The sequence below is a fragment of the Prinia subflava genome, chromosome 8 (assembly GCF_021018805.1).
Source record: "Prinia subflava isolate CZ2003 ecotype Zambia chromosome 8, Cam_Psub_1.2, whole genome shotgun sequence".
In the NCBI taxonomy this organism is placed as follows: domain Eukaryota; kingdom Metazoa; phylum Chordata; class Aves; order Passeriformes; family Cisticolidae; genus Prinia; species Prinia subflava.
In genome coordinates, this window is record NC_086254.1 from 30,022,329 (window position 1) to 30,035,447 (window position 13,119).

At 55.2% G+C, this 13,119-nt stretch overlaps 1 protein-coding gene across 1 annotated transcript; it reads left to right on the plus strand.

The window, feature by feature from the left end:
* The first annotated feature begins 623 nt into the window (after positions 1–623).
* On the plus strand, positions 624–13,119 carry PCIF1 (phosphorylated CTD interacting factor 1). The gene is made up of 17 exons (XM_063404523.1): positions 624–1,694; positions 1,904–2,012; positions 4,675–4,813; positions 4,994–5,118; positions 5,505–5,642; positions 5,801–5,931; positions 6,160–6,314; positions 6,542–6,689; positions 6,867–6,950; positions 7,702–7,801; positions 7,996–8,158; positions 9,357–9,529; positions 9,974–10,060; positions 10,548–10,732; positions 10,829–10,922; positions 11,130–11,305; positions 12,062–13,119. Exons 3-17 carry the CDS (start codon positions 4,690–4,692, stop codon positions 12,312–12,314), a joined length of 2,136 nt encoding a protein of 711 aa, XP_063260593.1. The 5' UTR covers positions 624–1,694; positions 1,904–2,012; positions 4,675–4,689; the 3' UTR covers positions 12,315–13,119.

Consider the following 13,119-nt stretch of genomic DNA (forward strand, 5'->3'; position numbering starts at 1 on the left):
TGTGCAAACGGCGGCCGGGAGGGCCTGTGGTGTTGGGGGCTCCCAAATTGTGTTATGAAGCTTCTGCCAGTGCTGAGCTATCCCAGCTTCAGTGCAGACTCCGCGGCCCTGGGCCAGGGGTTCTGCTGGGGGCTGGTTCATGCCCATCTGTAACATGAACCTGAGCAGAGAAAATGCCCGGGGCTGTGGATCTTCAGGACTGCCCTTACAGGCTCTGCCCCAGCCCCAAGCCAGGCAGCACTGGCTCTGCAGGACGTGCCTCTGGATGGCCTTGCCCCATGTGTTAGTGGCAGCTTGGCTGGTTCCAGGGTCATAGCGCCGAGATGGGCACTGCCGGAGTGTCCCCATGAGCACCCATGCAGCTGTCCTGCTCCTGTCACAGGAAAGATGAGCCCGAGGCTCCCTCCTGAAAATCCTGCCTGGCCCAGCCATGCCGAGAGTCTGCCTCTGCCCTCACCACCCCCTCGGCCACTTGAGCTGCCTCACTCCAAGGCTGGAGTTTCACTGTCCCTTCAGAGAATCCCCTCTGCCCTCAGGGGTCAGTCTGAGCCGGCCCTTTGTGCCCCGGGCGGTTATCAGTGCTCTAGGCAGCGGAGCGGGGCTGCTGGAAGCCCAAAACGGGAGCCTCAGTGCTTACACAGCACTTATCCCTCCAGAACTGCTGCGCCAGCGTTAACTCATTAAACTGACCCCGGTGCTCCCGGAGCAGAGGGCAGGACTCCGGGAGATGGGAAATCCCTTGGAAAGCTGGGCAGCAGGGATATCCCAGAGGAAAAGGGCAGGAGAGGGCCCGCGGTTTCCCCATTCCATCTTCAGCAGAGGCCGTGAACCAGCACCGGCTCTCCAGGCAGGTGGGGCCGAGGCAGGACGGGTGCTCTGCTAGGTGGATGCGGCAGAAGCGCTGCCGGCTGCGAGGGTGTCCTGCGGTCCCCGGGGAGGCCCCAGTAAAAGCCGTGCTCTCCTTCCACATCCCGTGTCAGCCTCCAGCATACGATATGTAGCAGCAGCCACAGACCGCAGGGCAAGGGCTCGACCCAGCGACCACCGGGCTGTGCCCTGCGCCACACCGAGTCCCTCACTGCCAGCGCCCGCCGCCTGGCACCGGGACCCGCAGGCCAGGGAATACCCACGGATATAGTGTGGGACAATAGGGACGTGTCAGTGCTGCGCCCCAGGGACCCCCAGACAGGCAGTGGCTGCCAGGGCCGGCCCGGGCTGAAGCGCACAGAAGCAACCGCTGTGCCCGGCGGGCGGCGGAAGCCCCGCGCCCGCACATCAATGCAGCCCCCCCGGCTGCCGCCCCGCCCCGGCGCCGCCGCTCTTCAAAGGCCCTTTGGTGGCGACCGCTGCGGCCGCGCCCTGTCAATGCCGGGAACCGCCCGCGGCGGGGGAGAGGGCGGGGCCGGTGGCACTAAATGGCTCCGCGACAGCGCGGGCGGGACCGCCACCGCTCCGCACCCACCGCCAGGCGGTGCCCGCCACAAAGATGGCGCCGGGTGGGCGGGGTGACCGCGCAGCCTTTGCGCATGCGCCGAGCGATTCCCCCCAAGCGCGGGCTCTGCTTCGCGCACGCGCTCCACTCCCGCGGCCCCGGCGCAAGATGGCGGCGGCGGGGCGGGCGAGGCGGAGGTGGGGCGGCGGCGGTGGCGGACGCAGCGGTGCCCGGTGCCTGCAGCCCCTGGCCTCACGCCCAGGTAAGCGGCGCAACCGCGTGGCCGCGGCCCGCCGTGCAGGAGGAGGCGGCGGGGGCGGGCAGCGGCGGCGGAGGGGAAGCGGCGCAGGCCCGCGGCCGCCATCTTAGAGCGCGGCCGCCACCGCCGCCGCGCCCCCGCCGTTCCCCCGCCGCGCCTGCGCGTCCCGCGGCCCCTCCCCGCGGCGCCGTAACGGGCTCCTGTCTCCGCAGCCGCCCCCGCGGGCCAGGCGCGGGACGCCCCGCTATGAGGATGCGGCCCCGGCGCGCCAGCGGCGAGCACGGAGCGACGGCCACGCGTCCCGCCAGGCAGCCCGCCACCGTAAGTACCCGCCCGGCCGGCCGCCGCCCCGCTTAGGCCGCGCCCCCGGACCGCTCCCGGCCAGACTGCAGAGTTGTCGCCGTCGCCGCCTCCTCCTCTCCGCACTCGCTGGGCGCCCGTGGCCGGCCCCGGCCCGCCGCGCCGAGGAGCTCCGTGCCGTCTCCGCCGCCGGCAGGGCAGCCCCAGGAGGTTCCCGCAGCTTCCCCGCGCAGACACGGTGCCCCGGTCCCCAGTGCCCGCGCTGCCCCGGGAGCGCTGTGCTGCTCAGCTCCGGGCCCGCTGGCGGCGCTCGGGAAGGGGATGGGTACCGATGGGGGAGGCAGTGGCCTGGCTCCCAGCCTCCTGGAGCAGCCGTGGTTCTGGGATGGGGTAGAACCGCGGGGTTGTCCCGGGGGGCTGTCGCTGATCTCCTTTGTCTGCATTTACTGTTGTCTTGTACAAAATTCTACCTCGGTGAAATGAAAACAAATACCGGTCCTGTTTGCTGTACTTCCTTACTCTGTGTCTCCTTACCCCTCGCTGTGGTCTCTGGTTGTGCTGCTGCTCTAGGTTGTAAGCTCTCTGGGCAGGGACAGCATTGTACCATGTTTGTGAAGCACTGTATGCATTGCCATGGTGTATAAAAACATACCCTAATCACCATAAAATGCTTCCTCTGGATCCCTGTCACTGTCTAAGTCCCAGTGCAGTTACATAAAAGTTGAGTGGCTTCTGCCAGGATTCCTGTTAGTTTGGCTGTTTCCTTTTTCCAGACCTTAAGGGTACTTGGATTTAATACTTGTTAACACTGATCAAGTGATAAAGCTTCTTGACTACTTCACCATTCCAGTTTATCCATAAATGGGAGGAGGCAGAGCCAGTGACCCTATTTGACAGCTCTTTTGAGCAATGAGTGGTGAAAAACACTGGCAGGTCACTGGAGCTGGCATGTGCCATCCAAGCTGACCAGGGCTCTGTGCCCAGTGCTGTCTGTGAATCCTGACATACATCACTTTGGGAGCTCTGGACCCCCCAGTACACACCAGCTCACTCCAGCATGTGCTCTGTGTGACGTACAGTACACAGCAGCAGCTGCATGTGCAAGTGTAGCTTGAGTTTGAGGAGGAGGGACCAAACATCCTTCAGAGGTTCCCCACAGTCCTGCCTTGCAGGCCCGCGGTTTCCAGGGTCCCTGTACCCATGGCTGACACGAGCCTGAGCTGCTGCCGCCGGCCCAGCTCACACCTTGGCACCTTTGTAAAGTGACTGTCAGGACATGGTGGGGTTGGAGTTCAGGAGGGAGTGTGAGATTGCACAATGCTCACTGCTGAGGCTGTTAAAGGTCCCCAGTTGTGTCCTGCGCTCTGCAGCAGGCACAGGGCGTTACCTGCTTGCTCTGGAGCAGACCCAAACTCCAGTGTCTGGTGTCCCACACCTTCCCTTGTGTACTCAGCCTGGAAGAGTAGAAACATCTTCTGAGGGGCTGAAGGAGTTGAGTTCCTCAATGCTGATCTCAGCCAATGCTGTGGGCAGCTGAGCTATTGCCCACTCGCTCTTGACCACTGTTTGCTCCTGCCATTCTGTTCTGCTGAAATAGCCACTGGCCTTTATGCACAGGACTGGCAGTGAAGGTTTCAAATCTGAGTGACTTAGCCCCCCAAAAATCCAGAGTTTTTATTGAAGAGCTCTTGTACGTGGCTCCTGCTGCCAGGTACTGTGCTGCTCAGGTGAGGAGCACACTGTGCACAGCATTGTGTTGCTACTACCCTGACTGCTGGTGTGTGCTGTCGGGTGTCTCCAAAGCCTGAATAGAGTTAAGTGTGTGAGGTAGCTGGGAATTATGTAAAATGCCTTGTTTCCCCCCAGTTCATTGCCAATGTGTTTCGGGCTGCCAGAGAAGAGCAATTGCGGCGCTGTTTCAGAAACTTCCCCAGGGGAAGAGTGGTGACTAAGAGAGGAAAAAGCCTGGCTGTTTCTCTCCAGCTGGCAACATTAAATTATGATTAAGAGGAGCTTTATTGTTCCAACAGACCTTCTTTTGCATAACAGTTGTTATGCAGATGAAAAAGCAGCAAAGGCCAAAACAGCTGGCTGAGGCCCTACTTGTGAGACTAGGCCTAGGACTAGGACGTGTCGGCCTGGGACATGCAGAGGGTAATAATTTGGGAGCTCCTGACTCCCAGCCTGTGGTTTTCTAAACCACAGAAGTTGTTAGTGAACCTCTAGGGCTATTTTATATAGCAGATTTTTTTTTTTTAATTAAAGCCTTTTGTTGAAATGATGTGCAGTTATGTGTGTGTGAGTTGATTTAAACTGTCTCTGAGGATAACAGATCAGACCTGGCTTGGTGGTATTGGTGTGGCAGAAGGTGGCACATAATTACGGAGGAGTGTATGTTATTTTTTACAATCTGATGCTTCACTCTTTGGAGAGCTCTAGCTGAAAAGGGAATATTTTGGATGATGGCCTGAAGAACACCCTAGCTAACCTCATTTAACACAGCATTCCTTATAGCTAGTTGTGTCCAGGATAACAGGTGTTTTTCAGGGCTGAGCTACTGTTTGTCTGTACTGGTTCAATCCCTGCTTTATTATCCGAATGAACTTGTATTGTCACACCAGAGTGTGCCAAGCAGATCTGGGACCTTTCCTGCTGTAACACTGGATATAACTGTTTTTTCTAGTGTGGTTGCTGAGAAATGGCCAATGAGAATCACAGAAGCCCTGCGGAGGAAGCGTCTCTCATGAGTCACTCACCTGGCACCTCCAACCAGAACCAGCCCAGCTCCCCCAAACCCATGCGCCTGGTACAGGACCTGCCAGGTACTGACTGCCTTTGGGAATTCCATAGGGCCCTGGGAATGGGGATGGGGGATGAAGCAAGGCTGCCAAGGGAGGCTGGCAATGATCTGTGTTTCAGAGTGTGCTGTGACAGTGCTGGGCACCTGCAGGGCGGGTCTGTTGTGCAGGATGCTCCTCTCCTGACTCTCACTGTCCCCTCAGATGAGCTGGTGCAGGCTGGCTGGGAGAAGTGCTGGAGCAAGCGGGAGAACCGCCCGTACTACTTCAACCGCTTCACAAACCAGTCCCTGTGGGAAATGCCTGTGCTGGGACAGCACGATGTCATAGTAAGTGCTCACTCACCTCAGGGTGTTCAGGACTGGGTGCTCATGGTCTGTGGACCTCAGATTAGAGGTGTGGGAGGGTCTTCTGTGCCTTCAGAACACCTTGCTCGGTCCATTGTCCAGCACAGTTTTGGGGAAGTGTTCCTCTGTCAGGTGCCTGTCAGGTGATGCAGTTCCAGGAGTCATGCACCGCTCAAAGAACAGTCAGCATGGGGGATTTGTGATGAGTTTTTCTTATTAAAGTCTTTTAAAAAAGCATATAGACATCTAGAAGAGAATCTTTCAACTTTGTGAAGTTGCAGTAGTGGTGTCCTTATTTCCATCCATGTGGATGCTGCAGTGGCAGTGCCTGAGCTTGACGTGTGCTGTTGTTGTTTGGACTCTTATAGTCAGACCCTCTGGGACTGAATGCAGCTCCAATGCCACTGGAAGGTGGGGTGGCAGATGCTTCTGTGGAGAGCAAGCAAAGGAAGAGGAGGTTCTCAGAGGAGGTTCCACCAAGTGGCAACAGTGCGAAGAAGCCTAAGGTGGGTATGGTGCTCTGAGACAGACCAGTGCAGCCTGAGACCAAGGGTGGCTGGAGAGGGGTCTCCTGGGTGGTGTTCTGCTCTGGGACTGTTTGGTTCACTGGGCTGCTTCTCCTTTACTCGTCTCTCTGGTGCAGCAATTCATCTTTCACACACAGGCGGATGTCCCAGGGAACTCAGCTGCTCAACCAGTCCCCAGCTCTCCCAGTATTCCAGGCACTTCTGTTTTGAAGGCATGGTGTGTTTCACCTGAAGACAAACAGCAGGCAGCTCTTCTACGACCCACTGAGTGAGTTGTCTCCATTTGTTGGAGTTGTCTTCGGCTCCTTTCTCAGAAGTCATTGAGACACACAGGTTTCCAAACATCTTTAAAAAACCTGAGGGGTAAATCATTGACAGGAGTCTTGATAGTTTGGTTTCCTGGCTGGTGAAACAGCACAAGGAAGAATCTTTAAAATTAATATTTGATAATTAGCCAGTGATCTGATTATCCTGATGACATTTGCTTCTGCCACAGAGTATACTGGGACTTGGATATTCAGACAAATGCTGTAATTAAGCAGAGGGCACCATCAGAAGTGCTTTCTCCACACCCTGAGGTGGAGCTGCTGCGGTCCCAGCTCATTCTCAAGCTGCGGCAGCATTACCGTGAGCTCTGCCAGCAGCGAGAAGGTGAGTTTCTGTTGGGTTCCTTTGATTTCCTTCTCAGTTCTGCAGTGCTCTGGTGATCTGCCTTTTGTTTTATGCCTGTCTACTCCCTATGTTCTCTCTTTGTGATGGTTATACTCTGTGACATTGTCGGTTAATTGATTAGGCAGAGCTTTGTGTGATGATCCTTATCAGAGCTACCGGGCATGTCTGTATTTTATTGAATAGACCCTTCTTCTGTGCATCTCCAGGGATTGACCCACCGAGGGAGTCATTTAATCGCTGGATGTTGGAGAGGAAAGTGGTTGATAAAGGGACAGATCCTCTTTTACCGAGTGACTGCGAGCCAGTAGTGTCTCCTTCCATGTTCAGAGAGATCATGAATGACATTCCCATCAGGTACTGTTCACAGACAGAGCACCTTGTTGGGATGGTTCTGGGTCGGTCTGATTTACCTGCTGCGGTGCTTCCCTTTGTCTTATGAAGTGGTTGGATGCTGTTGAAGGAAAGCTGGGGAGCAGAACCTGGCTTCCATGCCTTTGTGAGACTCATGCATATGAATTTAACTTACCTCAGGTTATCCAGAATTAAGTTCCGTGAGGAAGCCAAGAGGCTGCTCTTCAAGTATGCTGAGGCTGCGAAGCGACTGATTGAATCCAGGTGGGAGCTCTTCTCGCAGTGCTGTCACGTTCAGAAAAGACAAAGGGACTATAGGGGCTTCTCATCCTGTCTTATCCAGCACTGGTGATAATGTTGTTGAGGAAAAGCAAGGTTAGGAACATACAGAGGAAAACCAGTAGTGCTGGAGCCATCTTTCAATAGTGATGTTACTGTAAAATGTAATACTGGGAAGCTGAATGTGTATGGAGACAATGAAGTACTGGGTGTGGAATGTCTTCTGTTATCCCTGAGATAAAATCACAAGTGCTTGGGCACTCACTGCTGTTGCAGAGCAACAAGCTTAGAGTGGCATTTTGTATACAGGGTACAGTTTTCCTGACCAGTTCTGCTGCAGGAAACAGAACTGAGGAAGATAGTGGGGGAGAACCTTGAGAGGGAGAGGAAAAGCTTGTAAACAGGGTAGTTTGCTCAGAGTCACAAGCCCCTAGCAGTACTTGAAAGTTAAGAGGCAATATCAAAATGGACCACTGCCATGACAAATAAAGGCTTTATGGGCCTCTCCTGTTGCAGAGAGGACAGCAGCCAGCTACACCAAGTTTTGGACAGAGCATGGCAGCCTGGAATCATGCAAACATCTGGAAGGCCTTTCGAGAGAACTGGAGGGGAGTGACAGGGATTGGGCCTTGAGGAAGTGTCAGTGTCCACATTCCCCAATGATAGAAAACTTTGGAGGAGGGGTGGAATACCTTGCTGTGCAGCTGTGAGTTAAAGTTTGCCTCTGTTTTTGCAGGAGTGCTTCCCCAGACAGCAGGAAGGTGGTGAAGTGGAATGTGGAGGACACCTTCAGCTGGCTGAGACGGGACCATTCTGCCTCCAAGGAGGACTACATGGTCAGTGTACCGCTGATGTGTGGCTGTGCACAGGGAGCTGGGGAGGGGACGTGTGGGGACAGCTACAGGTCCTTCTGGAGGTGGCTGCCACTGCCTCCCCTCACTGTGTGCCTTGGGAGAGCAGCCTGGAGACTCTGAAGACCCCTGGAGAGCCAGTGGTGGCTGTGTGAGAGACTGGTTCTCTGTTTCCACAGGACCGCCTGGAGCACTTACGCAAACAGTGTGGGCCCCATGTGTCTGCTGCAGCCAAGGACTCTGTTGAAGGCATCTGCAGTAAAATTTACTACATATCCCTGGAATATGTCAAGCGCATCCGGGAGAAGCATCTTGCCATCCTCAAAGAGAACAATATCTCTGGTATGCAGCCAGCTTTGGAGAGCTGTAGAGCTACAGCACTGCACTTAAAGGCCCCATGGGCTGGCCTGTCCCTGCTCAGAGAGTGTTATCTGTTGGGAGGGCAGTTCTGTCTCCAAAAGTCAGAAAGTCTGTGTTTCAAAGTAAGAAACAGCCAGTCCAGCATAGGCCTCAGCTTTCAATCACAGTGTCTGTGCAGTGACAGACTGTCTTCTGTCAGATGCTGTGACCAGCAGTAACATCAGATGCTATAAATATGTGATTTGCCAGGATGAAGTAGCTTGTTAGGAGCAGGTCACACTGGACAGGGCATTCGTTCATTTCACTGGACTATGCTTTTTTGCTCTGCTGTTTGATGAATTCCTGGGGACAGCTGACACCCCCTTAGTAAGGCTGAGTGTTCTCCCTTTATTCTCATTTGCCACATTTCTTGTGTTTTGAGCACCTTTCTGCACCCCTTTGCCTCCTAGCTTGTCACTATGCACCCTTTCATGGCAGAGTTCATTTTTCTTGATCTTTTCTCTGTTATTTTTGCTGTTCACGTCTGTACATCTGCCTCTAGTTAGCTTTTCCTTCCTCCATGGGATCTGCTCCTTTCATTACCACTGTCTGTAGTCCTTTTCCCTTTTGGGTCCTAGCTTTCCTCAGGCTCCCCTCAGGTCCCAATGTCTGCCTTTTGCCATTGTTTTTGATGCTTGTCTTCCAACCCCACTAAGTCAGAGATTCCTTCCAGCTGATCTGTGAGCTCTCCCTGAAGCTGAGGCAATGGATAACCACAAGGTGCAGGGAGATTTCTTTCCCTCCTGCATTTGGCAGCCTGTGAATTTCTGTTGTGCTTTGGATGAGTTAGGGGCAAACTGAAATAAGAAACAGTAGCAACAAAAAGAGTTCTGTGTGTTTGGAACAGGATATTTGGATGGTTGTGTGCTGTGTGCAGTTCTGCTGGGTTAGAGGTGGAGAAATGCTTTCAAGTGGGTCCTCTCTGTGATCTGGCAGTGGAAGACAGAATTAATTTGGGGAATCAGCTTTGACCCTAAATAGCTGCCTCAAAAATCTGTGAGAGACCACCATGGTGGTTTTTTGGGAGAAACACCCTACTCTTCAGCCCAATTTGATTTGCTGTGTCTTTTGAGGTGGACTGAAGCTTGGTCCCGAATACCCTTGGCTTCTCACAGGCTGCCTTTGTGTTCATTGTCCGTAGCTGAGGTGGAAGCTCCTGAGGTCCAGGACAGGCTGGTGTACTGCTACCCCGTGAGACTGGCCATCCCCTCGCCACCACTGCCCAGTGTGGAGATGCACATGGAGAACAACGTGGCCTGTGTGCGGTACAAGGGGGAGATGGTCAAAGTGAGCCGCAACTACTTCAGCAAGCTGGTAAGGGCTGCGTGCTGCCTCTGCTGCCCCTCGGGGCACGGTCATCTCCTGGGCAGGGCTGGGCAGAGGCTGGCCAGCTGTCCCTGCAGGGCTCTCAGACACTGCTGTGCCAGTGAGCTGTGAGGATGGCTGCTCTCACCTTAGCTGGGGTCAGGCTCTGCTGGGAGTATTGCCCAGGTGTTGGGTGTGTGCACTGAGTAAGTGTGCTGCCAGAACATTGTACTCAAACCACGGCAACCCTTGCTGAGAGACACGTGCTGCTGTGGTGGTTCATTCATTTAGTGTTAGTGACAAGCTGGTGGCTCACACAGTGACAGCAGATGTGCTGACAGCTCCCTGCAGAGCCCACCTGCTCCTCAGCCTCCCTCTTTCTGTCACAATGTGCATGAATCACTGTAGCTTGGCTGTTCCTGGTGTCTTCAGTGGCTGGGCTTTCTCTTCCAGTGGCTTCTGTATCGGTACAGCTGCATCGACGACTCGGGCTTTGAAAAGTTCCTGCCCAGGGTTTGGTGCCTTCTCCGTCGATACCAGGTACAGTCTCACCGCAGCTGTACATCAGAAAGCCCTGGAAGCACTGGGAACTTGTCTTTGCTCTGGGAAAGGGTCACAGCTTTGGGAGCCTGGAGCAACACAGGGTTTAAACTGGGTCTGTAGTCTGCTCATGCTGTGCTGAGATAGGACGGTGGACTGGGGAGCAGTTATGGTCTTGACATGAGATCTTGGTATGGGTAAAGATTTTTGTGGAGGAAGCCTTCAGTAGCTCTTGACTCTGAGGGGCGGCTGAAGGGTCCCTTGGGTACAAGAGAAAACTGATGATTTTGTGGGATCAGAGTTGGATAAAATCTCTAAAGAGCGTTCTTGGGTACATGCAGGGACCTACATGAATTTGAGAAAGGACAAGGGGGCCCTGCATACCTAGAGGAGTGAGAGCATAACGTGGCCCTGGGTTTGTGGTCAGTGTAGGGAGCAGCAGGAACAGCGAGTGCAGGCACAGCTCACTAGGGTTTGCTCTCCTCAGATGATGTTCGGTGTGGGCCTGTATGAAGGTACTGGTCTGCAAGGGGCACTTCCTGTGCACGTCTTTGAATGCCTCCACAAGCTCTTTGGAGTGAGTTTTGAATGCTTTGCCTCGCCCCTGAATTGCTATTTTAAACAATACTGTTCAGCCTTCTTGGACACAGACGGGTATTTTGGATCCAGGGGGTGAGTATTACGTTCCCTTGCTCAGTGTGGGTGTGGGTGTGTGCCCATAAGAGAACTCAGGATGACTGATGGGGGGATCTTTGCCTTTTTCTTCAGCCCATGCCTGGATTTCTTCCCTATAAGTGGCTCTTTTGAGGCAAATCCTCCGTTCTGTGAGGAGCTGATGGATGCCATGGTCTCTCACTTTGAGGTAGGTCTGCTCACCAGTGGGGTTGTTTGGGATGGAGCTGTGCTGTCCATCCTCTGCTCCTCACCACTCCTGCACCTGGAGGGCAGGGACAGAGGACAGTGACAGCTGGCACTGCTCTTGAAGCAGAAACATTTCCTTTCTGTAGGTCTCATTAAACACGTCATTACTCAGTCAGTGCTGAGATTGTTCCTTTTCTTCTTGCACTAGAAACTGCTGGAGAGCTCCAGCGAGCCGCTCTCCTTCATTGTGTTCATCCCTGAGTGGCGGGACCCCCCCACGCCAGCCCTGACGCGCATGGAGCAGAGCAAGTTCAAGCGACACCAGCTCATCCTGCCAGCCTTCGATCACGAGTACCGCAGCGGGTCCCAGCACGTCTGCAAAAAGTAGGCTTTGTTCTCAGATCCCTCTGGGAACACGGCTCTGAGGCTGTGTGACAGAAATATCCTCTCCCGAGCTGAAATCAGTGGGAAGCAGGGAGCAGGCAAGGACAAGCACAGTGCATCATCACTCTGGGTGTTTAGGATGGGCAGACAGCATGGTGAATTGAACTTCTGTTTAATGACTGCTAACTTTAGCCTGTGAGGGGTGTATGCCTTGGGCACGAGTCCAGCTGGAACAGGTCACACCTGTGGCACTGATCTGTGCCTCTGCCAGCCCTCAGGCCTGGTAGCTGCCTGTGTGGCAGCAGCTGGATGTCTCTGGGGAAGCAGAGGCAAGGGGCAGTGGGGTCTTGGTCCTCAGTGGGGCAGGCTGACCTCTGCTCTGCTGCTGAGGCAACAAGTTTGAGCAACAACTTGTTTAAGCAACAGGTGCGTGAACCCTGAAGTTGTTACCTGATTAGAACTGATGGCTTGCTGTGCTGAGTCCCCTCTACAGGGACAGCAAGGTTCCAGCACATGCATGTCCTGGTAGGGAGCAGTGGGGCTCTGCAGCATGAATACTTCCTCCTTCTAGAAGCTCAGGAATCTCTACTGTACTCAGAACTGCCTGAGGCTGCACTGTGTCTCCCTTCTCAGAATAATGGGAGAAAGAACTGGACAAATACCTGTCCTAGTGAAGGCAGGAAGAGGAGGAGCAGGTGTCAAGGGCTTAGGGCGGGGCCCAGGGGCGGTGCTGATGCCTGTGCTCTTCCCTTGCAGGGAGGAGATGTACTACAAGGCTGTGCACAACACAGCCGTCATCTTCCTGCAGAACAGCGCCGGCTTTGCAAAGTGGGAGCCCACGCCGGAGCGGCTGCAGGAGCTCGTTGCAGCCTACAAGCATTCGGGCCGGACCCTCAGCTCCTCATCTTCCTCCTCCTCGTCCTCATCCTCCTCCTCCTCCTCCACAGCGGACAAAGAGCGGGAGCTGGGCCGAGAGCAGAGCAGCAGCCGAGAGACTAATCCCAACTAAGGCAGAGGTGCGAGGCAGCAGGGGAGGTGCCGGCGGCCCCGGGGGAGGCTGGCCGGGGCAGCAGAGACTGCTGGCTGCGCAGCACTGGCCCAGGACTCCTGCGCAGCAGCTCCACGGCACCTGCTCTCCTCTGCGAACTGCACGCCAGCCCCAGGAGCCGGGAGCGCCCGGCGGCCAGAGGGAGAGGAGGCTCAGCCGCAGCCCTCACCAGGGGTGAGGAGCCCAGTGTGGCGCGGCAGGAGGAGCCGGCAGCTCCGCGACGCCGGAGCGCCAAGGGAAGGGACAGCCAGAGCTGGGACGCGCGCGAGCAGAAGGACGGCGGAACAGATGGAGGGGTGGATGGCAAGCGCCAGGGCTGGGCGCTGAGCGCCGCGGCCGGAGGGGCCCCGGCAGGAGAGGGACGGGCAGAGCCCGGGGGCTCCTGCGGCCGGACTGGCCCCAGCACGGCTCCGTGTCCATAGTGTAAATAGTTCTGTCTGTGGCGCCCACGCTCCTCGTGGGGCTGCTCCCATCGCATCTGTGTTTCTTTCTCATGTGTGAGTCCCGTGTTCGCTGACATTGTGTCCCAGAGAGGAGCAGAGGAGAAGAGTTTCTTTGGTGTGTAAAGATGTCTTTGCAGCTGTTTTGTAGTCATTGTGGTTTTTATGCGGAGCCTCCGGGCTTTATTTAACCTCCTTGGGTTTTGTTTTGTAAGGATTAATTTAACACCGCTAACCATTTTATTACTTTTATCAAGAAGAGCAAAGTCTATTTTTGATTTCTGTTTCCTAGTTCTTAGGAACATTAAAACCAGCATACAGCTCTG